Raw genomic sequence first — 19,049 nt, 5'->3', positions numbered from 1 at the left:
CAAGTATATCGACTTTTGTTGTACGGCCGTATATCTTTTCTGCATATTTACGCTATCAATGTGGAAATACAGCAGAAATAATTTTTGGGGGGATCGAGTGTCCTAGGGATCAACTGTCGGGGGAACAACTTTCGGGGGGCTGACTGTCGGGGGATCAAGAGTCGGGTTTCCCTAAACAAACGTGTGAAAAAACGTAAACATTATTTCAATTTAAATATTAGAGATGACAGCACTTTTGCAGCTATCTCGTGGAGCGAGTGTGTGCGGTAGACGTTAGCAAATTAATAAAATAGAATAATAATAACAATAGTAATAAAATGATTGAAAGAAGATACAGATATTTTTATATTATGTAAATACTTTCCCAAATTTCCTGTTGAGTCATATTTATAAATAATCTTTATCTTAATCTGAAGCGTTACATTGCCAATTTATTTTAATCCGACCACGTACTCAAGCTGTGAAGATATCAAACCAAGAAAACAAATACTTTAGCGTAAATACAGATTGCCAAATTAAATGGACCAACCAGAAAAAAAACTGTAAATTTATTATTAAAAGTTAAGTATTAACATTGGCGCGGTGTACAAAAAAACGAACTATAACTTCCAAGAATTCTAAACAAACAATTAAAAATTCATAAGAGTTCAATAATACTTGGGGACTTTAATATCAACTTTCTGGGTCTCACAAACACACATGCTCGTAAATACACAGAAATGTTAAAATCAAACAATGTCACTACAATTAACAAAGTTAACAAACTACATGCCACACGTATCATAGAAAACACCAACACCATTTTAGACCACGTACTCTCAGACATAAACTTATCGTACACCATGACAAACTGTGACACTTCAATATCTGATCTTAACTTACTGATTCTTGACATAGTTCTCACCTGCATTAAAAAAAATCCGAACGGTTATCCCAATATATATTTAGATGGCTCAAAAACTCAAACATCCAACTACAGGGCCATCTCTGTCCTACCGATTGTATCAAAAATATAGGAAAGTGTAATATACGACTTTAACGATAAAAACTTTCTAAAATAAAAATAAAATCATTTTTTACATGCTATAAAATACAGTTTTAGAACACTTTTTCTGCACTTTGTCTACTTTCGTAGACCTCCAAAAAGCTTTCGATACCGTGAAATCAAAAAGATAGAAAAAAAACAGTCGTAACCGGTTCTGCTCTCAAACTTGTCAAATCGTAATTAATAACTGAAAACAATATTTTAGCATGGGAGATAAAAACAGTCAACTCGAGATCATAAACTGTGGGGATGTTATAGAAAAGTCAATAGATGTCTGCCGGCTTTAGGGGGCGATTGGAATTTTACCTCCGGCATTCCTAGGGTTAATTTAATCCTTTCATATAAAATCGCTCATCCGGGCTAGATATGTGCTATACTTTTTATTGATAAACATTATTTAGTTTAGTTCAATTTAGATCAAAAATAAGTTTAGTATTGAAAAGGACGTGCAGCCGCTCTGCGTAATACTGGCGTAGTACTAGCGTAGTACAGGCGCAGTATTAGCGTAGTAGTGGCGTAGTTCTGGTATAATAACATGGTACATACAACAAATAGGCACATGTTACTTGAGCTACGGAGTCAATAGGGAGGTTGTAGTGCGAACTCGTAGTTTTGGAAGCTCAATCTTAATCACAGCACAGTAAAAATAGCAGTGTTTCGTTCTTTAATTTAATTTAATTTAAGTCTGTTTGGCGCATCAGCCTTGGCCGTCACGAGCGTGGATTGCCCTTAGTGTGATACTCCTTCATGCAATCGAATTTTGGTTTCAGCCTTCATCATTTCTCTCCACTTTCAATATTACCACAGTTAAATATTAAACTGAAGGTTTTATCTGGAAAATGACGCGTTGAAATGATAAACTGGTTTGAGGCAGATGCAGCTGAAACTTATATGTAAGAGTCGGGTGATATTATGACCTGTCTAGCTGATAAAAAGTAATTGTGATAAGAAGTATTATATTTATTATATTATATTATATTTGTGACGATAATTAGTTTCTGATAAGGGGAAACAAGTCAGTATTTGCGGCTTTGACCTGTATTTACATATATAAATGTATCCTGACTTTATGTCAATGTACAATTTGGTTAACTAACTATTTATTAGATAACTAATACCTCTGCCATAGGTCACCCCAGATGGTTATCTACGTTTGGTGATTTAGCAGGGGTTCCGGGGTGTATCGGGTGAGGTGTGTTCAGCTGCTTTGGGGAGACTATTAAATTCTCCAACTGGTCTCTCGACCCATCGCAGTGACAGGGATATATTCATATGTAATTAAATACCTTCGGTTTGACTGCATAGTACGTAGGAATACAACATGTAACAATTTATAACTTTTTCCGATAAGCGTTCCTCAAAAAAAAAAACAGTTTCCGATAGAAAAAAGGGAGTGAAATCGTGCAGGATTTGAAGTTTACAAAATTTTGAATAGCGGTACTTCAGATACTATTAGATAGACAAATACAGTTTTGGTTACTACTTGCAAAAAATGTGGTTCACTCTAAAAAATTATGGAGAGCTCTTAGCTGAAATTTAATCTTTCGGGGTGGTTGACAACACTGAAGAAAGGTCGAAAATATCGCTGTTTCCGGATTTTTGGCAAAGATCTTAAGGTCTGACGAGGTCTTAAACCAGGATTTATCACTATGCCTTTATCATTATACAATACAACATCAAAAAAATCATAACCAACCCATTTTACATAAGTTAACTTCCCATGATAAATTTACTGTATTGAAATTGAGGTTTAAAATTGCTTAATGATTTGACAGTGTGAAATAATTTTTCTCATCACAATATGCTTGAAGTTTTTTTTCCCTCTACCGTTTACTATTTATTTGAAGAGAAAAACCCACCATAAAAATTCGATAAAAAAACTGGCAACAAACAATTTGATTAATTGCATGAAAGCTTCTGTTTGCATTATTTCAACAATCTCCGAATAATCAAGAAAGCAAACCGAGATCCGCGTCATATTTTCCTGGCGTATTATTTGAGCTTTGGGAGACGCCTCTTCTGTCTGCCTCCCTTCCACACATTACCCGTGATTACATTTTGCTCACATTTCCGCCGGCTTTTCAGTCTTTCCTCTTTTCAAACATGACGAGAGACTTTCCAAGGATTTTCCGGCACAGTTCCCGTACTCCGGAGCGATTCAACTCGCTGGCAATCGGGCTCAAGTAAATACGTCTGGAATGAATTAACGTCTGCCTACCCTAACATTTGACACATGCATAGATGCTGACTCGATTCTGGTACTTTCACAGTCACTGCACTAGCGACGGGGCATGACTGATTTAATTAAGAACGGGAGCTACGATACTAGCTCAATATTTCTGGATACGACTCGCCCGATGCGGCTTCCCTGTACGGCTTCCCCATACGGTTCCCCTGCTACGGCTCCCCCGATACGGCTCCCAGCTCCCTCAACGTATGAATGATCTTATGACTCTTGGTACCGGTAAGTCGTCTCTTACCACCAGAAAAATAAAATGCTAGGAAGTAAGTAGATGGCGCTATTTTTCTACAATATTTCTTGATAAAAAAGGGTAAAGTGTCAGCTACACTACTCGCTTCGACGCTTCGACGAAGTCCTCGACGAAGTTAGCCGAAGTTCGAAGTGCGTGCCCACACACTCGTGCAACTTCACGAGTAACTCAGTCCAACTCAGTCTCCAACGCTTCGAATCCTTTGACTCGGGCGCATTTACCGACAACAATCGGAAGTCGGGCGAAGCGAAGCGAAGTTGTCCGAAGCGAAGTGAAGTTCGTGCCCACACTATCGCATTCGGTCAACTTCGATCAACTTCGCGAGTAGTGTAGCTGGGCTTTAACCGTTCAATAGATCCGTGGTACGGTTTACCAGGAGTCGTGCCAATACATCAAAAAGAACTAGCTCAATAGCGCGGCCCGCTTATGAACGACTCATCACTAGACAGCACGCAAAGTTTAGATGTTCTACGTCCTTACTTCCATCCCCACCAATCTGCTCCCTGAACGCTTCTTCAATCTGGTTTGGTTTTCCTCGCCACAGGCGCATCCTACATGCGGAGAGAGACCGAAGCTGAACAGTCTTCCCATGTCTGGTTAACATCTGACAGCTTGAGTTAGGCCCCTTTCATCCCCCCTTATCGACCTATCTTTTCTACTCTGCCATTGCTCAAGACTTTTCACAGGCATGTGAGAGTCACCCCTAGGTGGACAACAACCTTATCGTTGATGAGTTCCTTTTATGCTAAAATTTCCCTGATTTCGAGATCAATCGGCATCTGTCCAGCCAGCACTGGGAGTGCATCTGATGCTACAGTTCTGTAGGCACCAGTGAGAGCAAGCAAAGTAAGGGAGTGCGTTGGCCCCGTTTCAGCGCAAGTTGAGAAAGCAGGACAGTAAAGGTATAAAAGCCAGTTTAAAAAACTGTTCGTACCTACCTAAATTTAGATTATTATAACTATCATTTAGTCTGGTTAGTGTTACTTTTTTATGTTTTTATTTAGTTATAAAAAATTACATTTTTACCTTACTGAGCAAAATGAACTGTAAGAAGACAGCAGGAGACATCCAAAACTATCGAGAGGTTGTTTTTACGTAGGGTTTTACTATCGTCACACCTTATTACTATTACTAAGAATTATACTTCGCTTCAAGTTATCACCGTAAAAAAAATTTTTAAGGTACCAGAAATGAAAAAAATATATTTAAAATTATATTTTGTTTTTTTCCGTTTTCAGTTTGCGGCTACCTTGAAATTTGGTTAGTATCGTTTCACTCGAGTTGACATTTTTGATGCTAGTGCCAACGTTAAAAAACTATATAAAATAGTGCCATACATATATACATACACTAAATGCTAATAAAACCAAATTCATCACTTTCAAAATAAAAAATACAAAAAACTCTGAAGAAAACCTTAACTTGAAAATTCATAGTCCGCATCAATTAAATGAGCATTGTAATTGTCCCTCATTAGAAAACGTTGACCATATAACGTATCTAGGTCTAAAAATAGATGGAAATTTTAAATGGACCAATCACATTAGCTATTTAGACAATAAAATTAAAAAACTAAGTTATTTTTTCAAAACTATCTGGAATGTGCTCATTAAAAAAGACTTAATCAAAATCTACATGGCTCTCTGCAAATCACTGTTAGAATACGGTATTATCGAATGGGGCAGTGCAAATAAAAATATACTAAATCCACTAATTAAAACTCAAAAAGCCATAATGAAAATTATACTGAAAGTTTCTGTAAGAACTAGCACTGACGAAATCTTCACCAATCTTAACATCATGTCAATTAAACAACTATATTCTAAAACTATACTCATTTACATTTATAAATACAAAACCCAAGAAATAACAACAAACACGTACAATAGAAACACTAGATCTCATGGTCAAAAACTTATCCAACAAATAACTACTAATACAACTTTTGTGCAAAAAAGCTTCTTATATCATAGTATTAAACTCTGCAATAAAATATCACTCTCACTCAAAAACCTCAACATTTAAATATCAAATAAAAAGCTGGATACTTAATATAGGGAGATCTGAAATAAAAAATATACTGATATCAAACACAGACTAAAACAGAATCAACTGAACTATACCAAAAAACACTATCTTACTTATTTTAAAATTATTTAAAAAAAAAAAAATTATACAACATGATATATGTTCATAATTAAATTCATATGTAAATTTGTTGTAATGTTAATTTTCTTATAATTTAATTATACATAATATGTAAATGAAATCCTCAGCACAGGAGATCCCAGTGAGGATATCATTATATCTATTTGTTAGAAAAAAAAAGATAATAAAACACTTATATATAAATTTAAAAAAAAAAACAAAACAATTTATACAAAATTGATTTTTAGGTTAGGTTAGGTTAAGCCCAATCAACAGAAACAATGTTATATTAAATGCAATACTAAAAACATTTCTTTCCGTTCCCGGTAATTTTAATATTTTTTCTTACATAGCAGCGAAACGCTATTTTTATTTATTTATTTATTCACGCCTTAAAGGTTTTTACATGTAAACACTGTTATAGGTACCTAAGTTGTCGATAACAAAATTAACTGAGGATGAAAAATATAAGCAGGTACAATACATTTTTTTCACAGAGATTTCTCTTATACATATTTTATATACTATGAAGGCCTCAGCACGGGCAAGCCACCCAGTGAGGCCTACATTTCTATAAAACTTAAAATGTAAAAAATATAGTACCAAATAAATAAATAAATAAAGTAGTTCAATAATTTTATAAAATACCAAGAGTCCAAAATAAGTACTTAGGGTACTATGAAAGTAGCTACAGAGCAATATGTAGTAACTTTGTTGATATTAATAAAAAATATAAATAAACAGTTTGTTGTAAAGCATGTTTGTATTTAGCAAACCTTTATTACGCCAGATTGGGCGTTTTACAGAACATAGTTAAATTAATACAGCGATAATAGGTTATTTTTTGGTAATTAGAATGTGACATGATAGTAAAGAATTGCCGATTTTACCGTATAAGGGATACCAAAGATAATGTCATTATGACTTGCCATTTTTTAATTTAATTCAAAATTTGAAAGGCAATATGTTTTTTTTCTTATCTTTATTTATATATTCAATATACTTCTGATACTAAAATATCCAGTCAAATATTCAGTCCTGTAGAAAATTCCTTAGTAGACGGTGAGACAAGTTTTCCTTGGGAGAGTTTGCCAAGAAACATTAACTTGGGCTCCGCAAAAACGCCTCACTAACTGAATTGATCTTAGAAATATGTTAATTATTTGGAATAGAGGTGACTTTGCATAATAATTTAGAGTTGGGACTTCTAAATAATTGTTTCACTTGGCAGCCGACTACCGCAAAATAGGAAACTTATAAAGATTGAGTTTACCAATGGGCTGAAATGTTTTTTTTATATGATCACGAAGCCAGTGGGACAATTGCACCCTTTTTCTAATTGGCTGATTGGTGAGAGTAAAGGAGAATCTATACATTTTTAAAATAATTTCACCTAAAATTATCCATACATATTAACAATTCTGCACGGTATTGAAATTTTGTTACTTTAGATTGAAACGTTATATGGTTAAAATATCATGTCTCTAATTTAACTTAAAACCTATGATATTTCTTAAATCATGAATTCCATCAAAACCTTGTTCAGTTATTAGGTAATTTCTTGGTGTATGTTTTGTGCAATTCGTCATTTCTACATTCAGGTGAATGTAGTTTGTAGGTATCATTGTCTTCTGTAATTTATTTTGGTCAGTTTCAAGTCTATAATAATAACCGGACTTCAATCTAATGAGCACTGGCGTCAGGTAGGAATGTTTGTTCTGCCGGCATTTCATCGTATGGGTCAATTCAACCGTGCATAGTTGGATTTCGGACTTTCTCAAAGGAAGAACAAATCAAACCGTAGTTGACGGCTCTTCTCCCTCTCCACACCGAATCAATGCGCGGGTGCCACAAGGATCTGTGCTGTCGTTGACTCTGTTTTTCATCATTGCTATGCTGACGACAGCACCGTTCACGAAAGTTATATTTTTGACAAACCCCCTTCCACTCTTGATGTCCATACAGCTCGATAAGTTTTGAGACAAAAAGTTGAGCATCACCTCGAGAGTTGATCAGTTTTAACGTCTTAAAAACCCAAGCGTGTCTGATTTCGGCAAAGAGGGAGATCGATTACTGTTTGATGCAATTTGATGGAAACACCCTCCCCAATAAATACTCGATTGAAATGCTTGGAGCAAATATATCAGACCGGCTCAATATCGGGGCTCTATAAAAGCCCGAGTAAATCTGGCTTCTAAGAAACTGGGCGTCTTGTATAGGGCTAGCAAATTCTTCAATAATAACCAGCTGCTAACCCCATACAAATCTCAAATACGCCCAAGAATTGAATTTGGAAGCCACCTCTAGGCTGGAGCCACACAATACTTGATAAACCTACTTGATTATGTGCAAAGAAGGGCAGTCCGTCTGAATAAATAATTTCTCAATTGAGTTGGGCAGTTTCGTTTAAAAACACATCATTCTTCCGGAATCAGCCACGAAATATCTACATTTGTAAATTATTGTAATGTGTTTAAATATTCAATAAAAAAAAATATAAAAATTGTTAACAGACCGATTGCCATCTCTCATGTCGAGACGCAATGTGGGCATGCTGAGTCTGTTCTACGTGTATTTTAATAGAGCCTGTTCTAAGGAGCAGCAGCATTGATCCCTGTGCACGTGCGTGAAACTCGACGTACACGAGCGGAGCACCCGTTCACAGTTGACGTTGGCTTCATGAGAACGGGCCGCTTCTTCGACTCGTTTTTCTGTAAGATGGCTCGTACGTGGAACGAGTTACCGGCATCCTTCATATAATCCGGGCCTCTTTAAGACCTGCATAAATAAATCCCTCCCTACAGCGCTTATCTTAACCCGCCTCAAACGCTGCCCAACCGGGTGGCAAATGGAGAGAGAAGTCGCGTGCGGTCGCTTCGTTTCTTTCCCACAATTCGTGCCTCGGTTCGCAAATATATACACAGATTTATTCTAAAATCTGATAGTGTCTCTTTTTTGCTTTCATGAACAGTAATTTTATTTTGAAATAGTTCAAAACGTTCAATTTATCTGGAATCGAATGTAATACAAAATATTTCTCGCGCAACCATTATTTTGACAGTTCACTCAGAGAAATGCGTTGCAAAATGTCAGAGGCTTAAAGGGTTAAATAGTTAATTTGTGTTTCCAGAGCGCGGCATGTTCCTGGGCGCGCCGTGCGAGTTCACGTGCAACTCCAAGCTACACCATGTGTTTTGCGACCCCATCACCGGTCACTGCGAGTGCGAGAAAAAGTACCCTGTCCGCCTGGGGGCCAACAAGGGATGTGCCAAACGTAAGTAAAATTTACATTTTCTTAGTTACCGTGAGTATTCGTTGCTTTACTATACCGTATTACACTTGCTATAATACTCGATTTGAATAATTCAAATCGAGTATTGAGCTATTTTGTTGTTTATTTCTACCATGAAACTACGGTAAGCAATTTCTAAGTAAATTTAAAATATGAGGAAATCATAAAAATGACGAAATGACACCAACACAACCTACATTCGAAAAACATGAAGATGTTCAAATCAATAACAATAGTCAACAAACATGAGAATGTTCAAATCAATAACAATAGTAAAAAAAAAATATTTTTTTCGAAAGAAGCAAACACATTGTGACTTGACATTTTAAATAATAAAAAATGAAAACACTTTGTTTAAAGTCACTTTATTGATATTTTAAAGTCTACCGGTTTCGTTACCTCCGTACCATCATCAGGACTGTTATAAAAATACTAACAAATACAGAATAATACACATATATATATAAACCAATAGTTAAGAGAGAAAGAGATAGACAGTGTCAGTTGCGGGAGGGAAGTGGGGGTGGGGAGTTTGGGATAACAGGAAACATACTTATTATAGGGCTGAATGTTAAATTTAATTGATTATTGATGATTTCAGCATTTGAATTAACTGATTTTTTTTATTTCCAATGCTTCCAAATTGTTAAGTCGTAAGCCTATCTCATTTATGTGTAGGACTTTAATACCCGTGTCACGGTTAAAAGTGTGATCTTTATTAATTAGATGTTCTGCAAATTCTGAAAAACCCGAACTGGTTATACATCTTAGGTGTTCTTTTATTATATTCTTATTATATACGCCCGAGTAGCTAGGAACATCTTTTTTATCTTTGGCATTAATTAAGAATTTTCCTAGATTATTATTAGTATAAAACGCTGGTTTAATTTCAGGTGGTAATTTAATTGTATCTACATGAAGAGGAAAGGTTATTAATATACAAAATTCTTCTCCAATGCTGGTTAGAGTTCTTATTGTTGAGAGTTAGTGGACTATTGTAGACGTATTTGTTTATGGCAATACATTTTTTTTTTGCAAGTATTCTATCAATAAGGTCTATTTCATATCCATTATTAAGTGCTATTAGTTTAATTGTACTTAACTCATTAGCGTAATTAACATCTGTTAAAGGAGTAGTGACTAAACGGTGGATCATAAAGTGGAATGCCGAATGTTTATGAATGTGTATTTGTTAGTATTTTTATAACAGTCCTGATGATGGTACGGAGATACCAAAACCGGTAGACTTTAAAATATCAATAAAGTGACTTTAAACAAAGTGTTTTCTTTTTTATTATTATAGTAAAAAAACATGAAGATGAGGAAATCAAGATTTAACACCAACAAAACCAATTACAGTTCCTAGTGAGGGGGACCGTAAATAAATTACTATTCTTTCGGCCTTACTAAGGTGGTGTAAAGTTCATACACTTGATGAACAACTGTGTACGTGAAATCCTTACAAATAACTAAAATTGTCTAAATTTGTATATCTACAACAGCCATAAAAAGTTACACAGCGGAAGAGGGTAGGATACTTAGTATAAACTTGAAATTTCTTCTTCGAATTTTGGGATATTTCGAAGGTAGGTATATTAAATGTTTTGTTTTATATATTATTGTCGTAAACAAAAATACCATTTTTAGAAACTAGATAAACTTTTTTTATTTTAATATTTGAAATAAACTTTAATATTTATAAATTAGAATATTTTAATTTTTAACACGAAAAAGTTTCTATTTTTACTTCGAACGTCGAAAAATTGCAGGGAATACGAAATTTTGAAAATGCATTCCTTTTATTTAGGGAATCTGCAAGAAAACTGTCACCTCACTGTATTATTATTATTTTTAATATATTATAATAAGGATCGGTCAGTGGCATCGCGTTTGGGTCCCACCCAGGCGTGCGTCTTACGTTCAATTCCAAGCTTGACTAAGTCGTCCATCACGACACAAGCGACATTTTCCGTTTACTGTGGTGTAGTAGAAGATTTTCAAATGTTGTCAGGAATGGGAACGGGAATGTTTATAAAAAATAAAATAAATTCCCAGAGAAAAACCAGAAAAAAATGCATTATGGATTCATTTTTAGCAGAAAATAAACGTTTATTTCTTGAATTTATATTTATTTTTTATTAAAAATATCACTTTCACGGAACTATTATTAATTGAACGGGAACCTCATGTGTCGCTAAAATGCAACGTTGCCAGCTCTTTCGCAGCCAGTTAAAGACATTTTTATCAGTAAGACCCTCTCCACAAAAAGACCCTCCACACAGCATTCCCAAAGATTACATAGGCCCTGAGTGAAATTATTTTCTTCAGGGCCTCCTGTGTGGAGTTAATATAAAAAATATAAAAAAAGAGTTCGAAACAGAAATTGCATAGCCATTATTCAATATGCCACTTAAACACAGTTTAACGGTTGGGAAGTGTTTTTTTATTAGTAAGGCGGTGTTGTATTGAATTAGTCATTAATACAAAAATAAATAATTCCAATATAGGTGAGAATTGGGTGAGTTTGAAAAGAAAGTTTGAAATTTATAAAATATGAATCAACTACGTGTACCTAGATAAATATTGAGCCTTTTTCGATCGATCTTTCTTCCACGATTATTCCAGCGCAGACATAAAACTGACATAAAATTAGAACTGCAAAGTTTTCAAAATTTAAAAAAAGTGGTTATGCTAGAAAGCTACGAATATAAAACGAATTGTCTAATATAATATGAAGCAAACGGAAGCAAATGAAAAACGTTACATTTCTTTCATAACATAAAATTATTGTCTGAAAAGGGAAAACATTTTTTTAAGTCATAAATTAATTTTTATCTCCAGAGCAGCCATTTTTGTGCGTACGAAGCACAACACAGATGAATAACGACCTAACGTAGAATATTCTCGTTTCAGCAAAGAGCCTCGGGGAGCAGTGTTTCTACCGGCAGGCCTGCAAGTATATGGACGCCCACGCCTCGTGCATTCAAATCAACCATAACGCCATCTGCCAGTGCGAGTCTGGATTCCACAGCGTCTCCTACTCGAAGCCGGTCAGGAAAGTCTTCTGTACTGAAGGTAAAAAGGATGTTGTACGAGTCAAAACTTTTGGGTATATTCAGTTCGATATCTGTATTCATTCTATAACTGAGATTTATCTACACGGTGGAATGCGGCCACTAACCCTGGCTCTAAACGACTAACTTTCTTCCACACCTTCGAGATCACAAGGAAGGGGTATTATGCACCTCCCGCTTTTTCAGACTGTAGTAAGTCTATATCGAGAACTCAGCTATTTAGGAGCCCGTGAGTCTCTATGTTCCTGATGACTATTTTAGACAGGATCAATTATAGATTAATCTACTACAAACCTTTCAATGGTTCTCCCGGTGGGAAGGAGTATAATATTGCTCCTCAACCAAATCTCCTCCGATATAGATATATTTTGCATCAAGTATATTCAATATGAGAGATTCAAAATAGATTCACTACCTATTTTTTTATTTGATTTTAAATATTCGTAAATCTCTTTGTTCAAATATTACATGTAATTTCTTAGATATTTACAATTTAATGTTTTCAGTGTACCTAAAATTAATTTCATACAAAACTTATTGTTGTTATATGGAACCGCTGATATGTCTTCAAATCACGATTCTTCATAACGAACATTCGATGTTAAGTTTTTGATAGCAGCGATCAACATTCCTTCTTGTTACATGGCTACCCCAATCCCACTTCAGTACGACATGTGCCTCAGTAATTTGTTGGTCTTATTGTATGTCAAGGTCAAAATTAAATAAACCAGCAATCTCTCTCCATAACTCTACGCGGAACATGTCAAAGATATATGCATTAGAATAATAGCGTTAAAAGGCGCTAAAATTCTAGTATGGGGACCACACTATTGAATTGTATTCTAACAAGCTGCGTACTAGCGACAGATACACGATTTTTATAACCTCCAACGAGTCGAAGTCTTTGGTGGTTCTGATTATAAATCCCAGTGTTTTCATACCTTTGTTAGTTATTTGTTGTATGTGATTTACAAAATTTAATTGAGTGTCAAACATACTCCAAGGTTCAATTTTTAAATTGTATATTCTTTTATCCTTTCTTTCAAAGGCATTACACGTTCCATCTGCACTCACGATCAATTCGGTGCTGAATGTGACAAACGAATTTGAACGTGTATTTATTCTCTAAGCTACAAACGGGTAAAAAAATTCAAACGATAGTATAAAAGAAAAAGTATCAATGGAGGGGAGTGGGATCCTTTGAGACCAGTCGATTAGCATGGCAAAGGTAATGTCAATAAATTAACGATTCAATACATAACGTGGCTCTGGCAAACGGGGTGATGTTGAAAAATTAACCCCTCTGGAATTAAATCCATTTAAAATATATTACCTTCTGTATAATTCCTTCCATCATGGGGTGGAAAGATTAGATGGCACATGCAGGAAACTCTCGAACTATGGTACAGAACTGAAGTGCAATGAGCTAAACCTTTCCGTTGGTGAAATATATTTCAATTTAATTTCACGAATTTATTGGATAGTTCACTGTACAGTTGCAAAAAGCCGGTTGCAATGTAAATATATTAATTATTAAATATTATAAATATTCCTTTTTGAAAGCTTATCCAAAAATATTTAACCTATTGACAACATAAACCAATTCCACGTTTTTTTTTTAAATTCAGTTGATTAGTAACTTTTACAATCTCTTGAGAACAGATCACAAGTTGGCTCCGCCCGCCGCGTCATCGCACGGAACATTTGGGTTACCGGCGCGCTAACTTAAGGCGCTCCTTGAGTTTTTTTAACATTAAAAAGCCAATTTACACGACTGCTGATTACGGTAAAACCCTATTTACCGATGAAAGGTTATACCATTGCTTCCCTACACTTTTCACTACGACTTGTACAATATATCAGCGTGCTTGACGGCATTTTGAAGTTATCGCCGGAGAGCGCTTGTTATCGACTGAAGCCCGTGGTATCTCACAGCGGACAATTAACCGATTTAAGTGGCCCATACTTCGAACGCCAATGTTGGCTCTATCTATATACCTCAATGGCTCCAATACTTCACACTGATCTTAATGTGTGGTTCGGGCCCCTTTGTGGTACGGGTCCGTAGACTACAGCCTTGCGTACCTTTAGTCTGGGCCCTGGCCTCATCATTGTGACCAGTAGAGTAAGAAAAGAGCAAAAAAACAGGAGAAACCAAAGCCTTCACTTATAAATTATAAAATCTATATTATTTCGCCTCAAAAACCTAAATAAGGCTAAGAATATTATTAAAACAGTTAGTTAGAAATAAAAATAAGCCCCAGTTATTCCCAGAGGGGTACCCATCGTATTTACATTCTACCAAGTGCAAATGTTTCAAAAGTATGGCAATGCTTCCAGACATGGCGTTGCTGACCTCTGACGTGCACACCCTCCTGGGAGTGTGTTCCGGTATAGCCATCCTGGCCGGCCTGCTCTGCCTGGTGCTGCACCTCTACACCAGAGGCAGGTTGCCGCACAACGTTCAGGCAGGCCACTATGCCGACGCCAGTCTCTCCCCTCCGATGCTCTTTTCCAGCGAAACAGGTGACAAATTGTCAGGTACTAGATTCTAGTATTCTAGTTTTCTCTTCTTAATGTTCACTTTTTACAGTCTTTTCTCATTGTATTTTATTTCTATGTTATACAGTTGCACCCCAAGTGACGATTTTAACTTTATACCGTAATAATAGAGTATTGTTATATTTTTTAGAGTGCTTTATTTCTACTTAGAAATTGAGAGTTTTCGTGAGCATTTTGTTAACAACTGGGGTTTGATTGTATAATTTAGCTAATTACTTACTAATTTTAAACTACACATTATTTCACTTCTCTTGCCAAAAATGCTGCCAAAATAATAGGCGAAGACTATTTCAAACAATTGGTTGAATTCTATAAACAATGAAGATACATGAAAACTGGGCAGAGAAAAGAAAGGTACCTCTTTCAAATGCAACAGAAATGTTATTATCTATTTTTGACCTAATGCGCAGGGTCATTGGTGAGTAGTTGTTTGTCTTTATTGTAGATTAATGATGCTGTGATACCTACCTAGTTAATCAGACTTGAGTATAGATTATATTATAACTCTTACAGTATTGCACTGTCGAACCAAATAGTTTTTTAAAGTGTTCGCCAAATACTCAGAACAGTTTTTGTGTATTTTGTTTTACATTGTGAATAGATAGATAGGTATTAAATTTTATATTGGTTGTATAGTTATAATATTTATTATATAGATATGGGGTCTAGCACAGGGAAATCGATAAATTTACAATATCAGATCGATAGGCTTAATTACCGATGATTTTATATCGAGTTCCCTAGCACGGTCGCGCTGTTGATAGACAATCCGATATTGATAATGCAACAAATGATAAATCGCTGGCAACAATGGAGGTATTTTTTTATGAATTGACTCAATTGACATTCCTAAATGTCAGACAATGTCGAATAAAATATTAACTTTAGTATACTTTGGCAGTAACTTTTTGACACTAAAAAGGAAGTAACTTGGTTCATGAGGTCTTTAGTCATAACTAACAACTTTTGTTTCTCCAGGCTCAATCAATCGATGGCAACTTAAATAAATTAAATGAAAATCTATGGATCGTGTAGGCGATTGTTTTCAATTCATAACCAACGAACATTATCCAAAAAGTAGTGCATGTTGTTAGCTTATCTGACATCTACAAACTGTCGGAATCAAATTCTGACCGTGCTCGCGAATATCGTTAACTGACCATAGACGACGGATTTCATCAATACTGTTTTCGTATATGGTTTATCGATCTACCGTGCTAGATGCCCTTATTTTAAAGCTGCATCAGTCGGGCAGTTATAGCTAGGATTATTAGTTTAAATAATATTAAGAATTTTTATACAATTTGAATTCAAAAAACCCATGCAATTAAAGTAATTATTTGTAGGTATCAGATGATATTTAATACTATAATCAGTGGTGTCATTCCAGATTACTATCAACCGGTTCGCTGGGTAATATTTATAACTTTTATGATGTTTTGCAATGCAGCCAGTAAACTCTGCGACAAAAAAGGGACTCACATGGATTATCCGTCCATGAAATATAAAATATTTTTCATTCTGTTATACATTACGTTGAATGCAAAGTATTTCAGAGGTTGATAACTTGGTTTTTTTTATTTTGTTCTTGGTTTCATGATTTACATAGTACAATACTAATCAATGTTACCCCAATGAAATAAAAATAAAAGTTAGGCAATATTTATTGTGTAGTTAGTCACTTAACATAAGGAAAAACCATTGATTTCATAATATATACCCTTCACCAAACGAAAACCCAAATAGGTACCTACTTCAGTAAGAACAGGAGCATGCTCTTCACCAAACGAAAACCCAAATAGGTACTTGAGTTTAGTTAGAACAGGAGCATGCATTTTTTCAAAATTTCGCGTATTTATAGAATGGAATAAAAATACTTCGTGTTTTCGTGGCCGAAATTTTATTATATTTTTAATTTTTGACTTTTTGCATGAATGCCTAGGGAATCTTTCAGAAATGTTAATATTTCTTTTTACTCGGCTTCTCTTATTTGTAGAATGATATTATTTTAAAACGAAATTTATAATCTGTCACCATCACCATTTTACATAAAATGTATTATGTACTGACACTTTCTGACATACACTCACATAATTTGATTTAACACCTACACATAAAATCATTAGTACGATTTTTATTTTCTCCATTAACAAGTAATGTTAGGTTAGGTTTTACATCTTCCAAACTATTTAGGTGCAAACTTTAGCAGAGTTCCAAGTAAAGTGACTCTATCTTTATTATATTTTTACTATATACAGGGTGTTAAAGGATATGCTTGACTTTCTTTAACCAGTGATTCCTGACATTATCTGAAGTAAAAAATAAAGTAATTTTGGTCTCCGGTGACTTTTTTGTGTTCTTCTTTTTAATTCAATTTGTAACTTTCCGTTGTAACTTTGTTTATTTTTGTAAAAAAATTTTTTTAATCTTAATAAAAAATAAATCCACGCCGCCCGCCACTTTTACAGACACTTTTCTTCATATATATAGATATCCTTTGGATATAAAATATTTTACTATGGTAGTAGAAAAATAAGGATAGGGGTACTTACACAGAGACCAGAGAGGCATGTTTTTGGTGGCCATGTTATCACTGACTAGCTACGTTCCCCGGCTTTGCCCAGGCTTCACGCAGAGTTTTTCGAAATTTCATGTAGGCAGTGAGTTTCCTCTTGTTTTGAAGGTCAAATGTGCAGATTTTCCGCAGGTCACAGATGTTCACACATATAATGGCACTAATACATATGCGAGTCGAGCCTCTAAATACTGGAAAGCAACGAAGCAACAGCAAATGGCGCAAAACACCGCTTGGGGTTGCTTTGTTACTTTCTCATAATTCGAGGTTCGACTCGCAAATGTATACGCAGCAATATACTCAAAATTCTCCTTGCCAAATCCGGAAGCTTGACTCAAATCAAGTTCCATAGGGAATCAAAAATATTAATAAATAGTGGTATAAAATAAAGTTATTTTTAATGGTGTCCACACATCAGATTATCTACACTCTCTTATTTTGGTCAATTTATGTTAATCGTTGTATATTTTACATCAGATATCTTCAATATCTGACCTCTGGAGATCGACTAAGAAAATAAAGGTGCTCTGTCGAAAACAAACCGTTTCTTAAAATGTATTATTTAATTTAATTGGCTGAGTTTATAGAAAAGTTCTACTCTGAACTACCAATAGACCAATAGAACAGACCAATACCTCACTATAACAATAACGAACTTAATTTGCAGCGCAGGGTTTTACCGCACTCGGTTTATGTAGATTGCTTACCGACCCGTGGGACAGCGGGCTAAGTCTTTATCAGCGCATTATCTAACCCGATGTCTGATAGGTATAGTATAGACCTAAAAAAATCGCGTTTATACAAATGCGAATTTTGCCATTGTCTCGAGAATAAGGCGAAATTCGCCATTTTTTCATATGACACCTCACAAGAGTTCCCTTGACTGTACCTTGCAAAGACAAGGGAACTAGGGGCAGTGTTGTGAGGTAGGTTAAGGTAGGGGCTGAAGGCAGGGATTTATTAATGTGGATCTTGAAGAGTCCCGGATTATATGAAGAAGGAAAAACAGATGCCTGTTCCAAATAGAAGCCCACTTACACAAAAACTAGTCGAAGAGGTGACCCCTTCTCGTGAAGCCAACATCAACTGTGAACGTTGAACTGTGAGTTTCACGTATGTGCACCGGTGATCAATGCTACCAGCTTCTTATAGCAGGCTCCAATGAAATACCTGCAGAAGAGACTCAGCTTGCCTACATTTCATTTGTGCATCAGAGATGGCAATCGTTCTGTTAACAACGGATTGCCAATCAGACGGACCGTCCTCCTTTGAATCAAGTAGGTCTATTAAGTATTTTGGGACTCCAGTCCAGAGGTGGCTCCCAAATTCGATATGCTTGGCGTACTTGAGATTTTATACGGGGAGTAGCTGGTCACTATTATATTATTGAAGAAACTGCTAGCCATATTTAAATATTTCTTTGTTGGTAGGTAAGTTTTGACAAGCTTGACGGCCACTTTTTTCCTCTAAATACCAAAAATATCACTTTTGTTACAAAATACCACTTTTGTTACAAAATACCACCGCTTTTCCCCAAAATAAGAGATTTCGTCAAAAATATACTACCTAACATTTACACAATATAAATCGAATATTGTGTAAAAATAACACGAATTTTTTAGGTTTCTACTTATAGGCAACGTCAATGTCGCCGAACTCAAACCAATTTAGTGTTGTCCACGACAATTCTTTCTAGTTATTTTTTTATTATTTCTGATTTTAGAATTGATTTAGGATATCCAGGATGTGCCTGTATCCAAATAATAACAAACATATTTGTTTAAACCGGTTCTGCAACCGCCTAAATACAACTGATTGGCGCGAACCGGCTGAATGACAGCACTGATTATAGATAAGTCGC

The 19,049-nt window shown here is 35.2% G+C and overlaps 2 protein-coding genes across 2 annotated transcripts in view; one reads left to right on the top strand and one right to left on the bottom strand.

Moving 5' to 3' along the window:
• LOC149423362 (carbonic anhydrase 1-like) overlaps nucleotides 1-4,087 on the bottom strand; it is a 40,068-nt gene extending 35,981 nt beyond the window's left edge. Inside the window, exon 1 of the mRNA XM_089633001.1 lies at nucleotides 4,018-4,087. Within this exon, the coding sequence (XP_089489127.1) occupies nucleotides 4,018-4,087 (70 nt within the window). The remainder of the gene's footprint in view (nucleotides 1-4,017) is intronic.
• Nucleotides 1-19,049, top strand: part of LOC149423361 (uncharacterized) — a gene marked incomplete at its 5' end in the record, with an annotated part of 104,847 nt that overhangs the window by 76,592 nt on the left and 9,206 nt on the right. The window contains 3 exons of the mRNA XM_089632733.1: nucleotides 8,816-8,959; nucleotides 11,891-12,052; nucleotides 14,392-14,577. Of these exons, the coding sequence (XP_089488859.1) occupies nucleotides 8,816-8,959; nucleotides 11,891-12,052; nucleotides 14,392-14,577 (492 nt within the window). The remainder of the gene's footprint in view (nucleotides 1-8,815; nucleotides 8,960-11,890; nucleotides 12,053-14,391; nucleotides 14,578-19,049) is intronic.

Source organism: Hesperophylax consimilis, chromosome 6 (assembly GCF_061612785.1).
Source record: "Hesperophylax consimilis isolate HC1 chromosome 6, BYU_Hcon_1.0, whole genome shotgun sequence".
NCBI classification, from domain to species: Eukaryota; Metazoa; Arthropoda; class Insecta; order Trichoptera; family Limnephilidae; genus Hesperophylax; species Hesperophylax consimilis.
The sequence above is the reverse complement of the archived record's forward strand: the minus strand, read 5'-3'. Positions and strand labels throughout refer to the sequence as shown.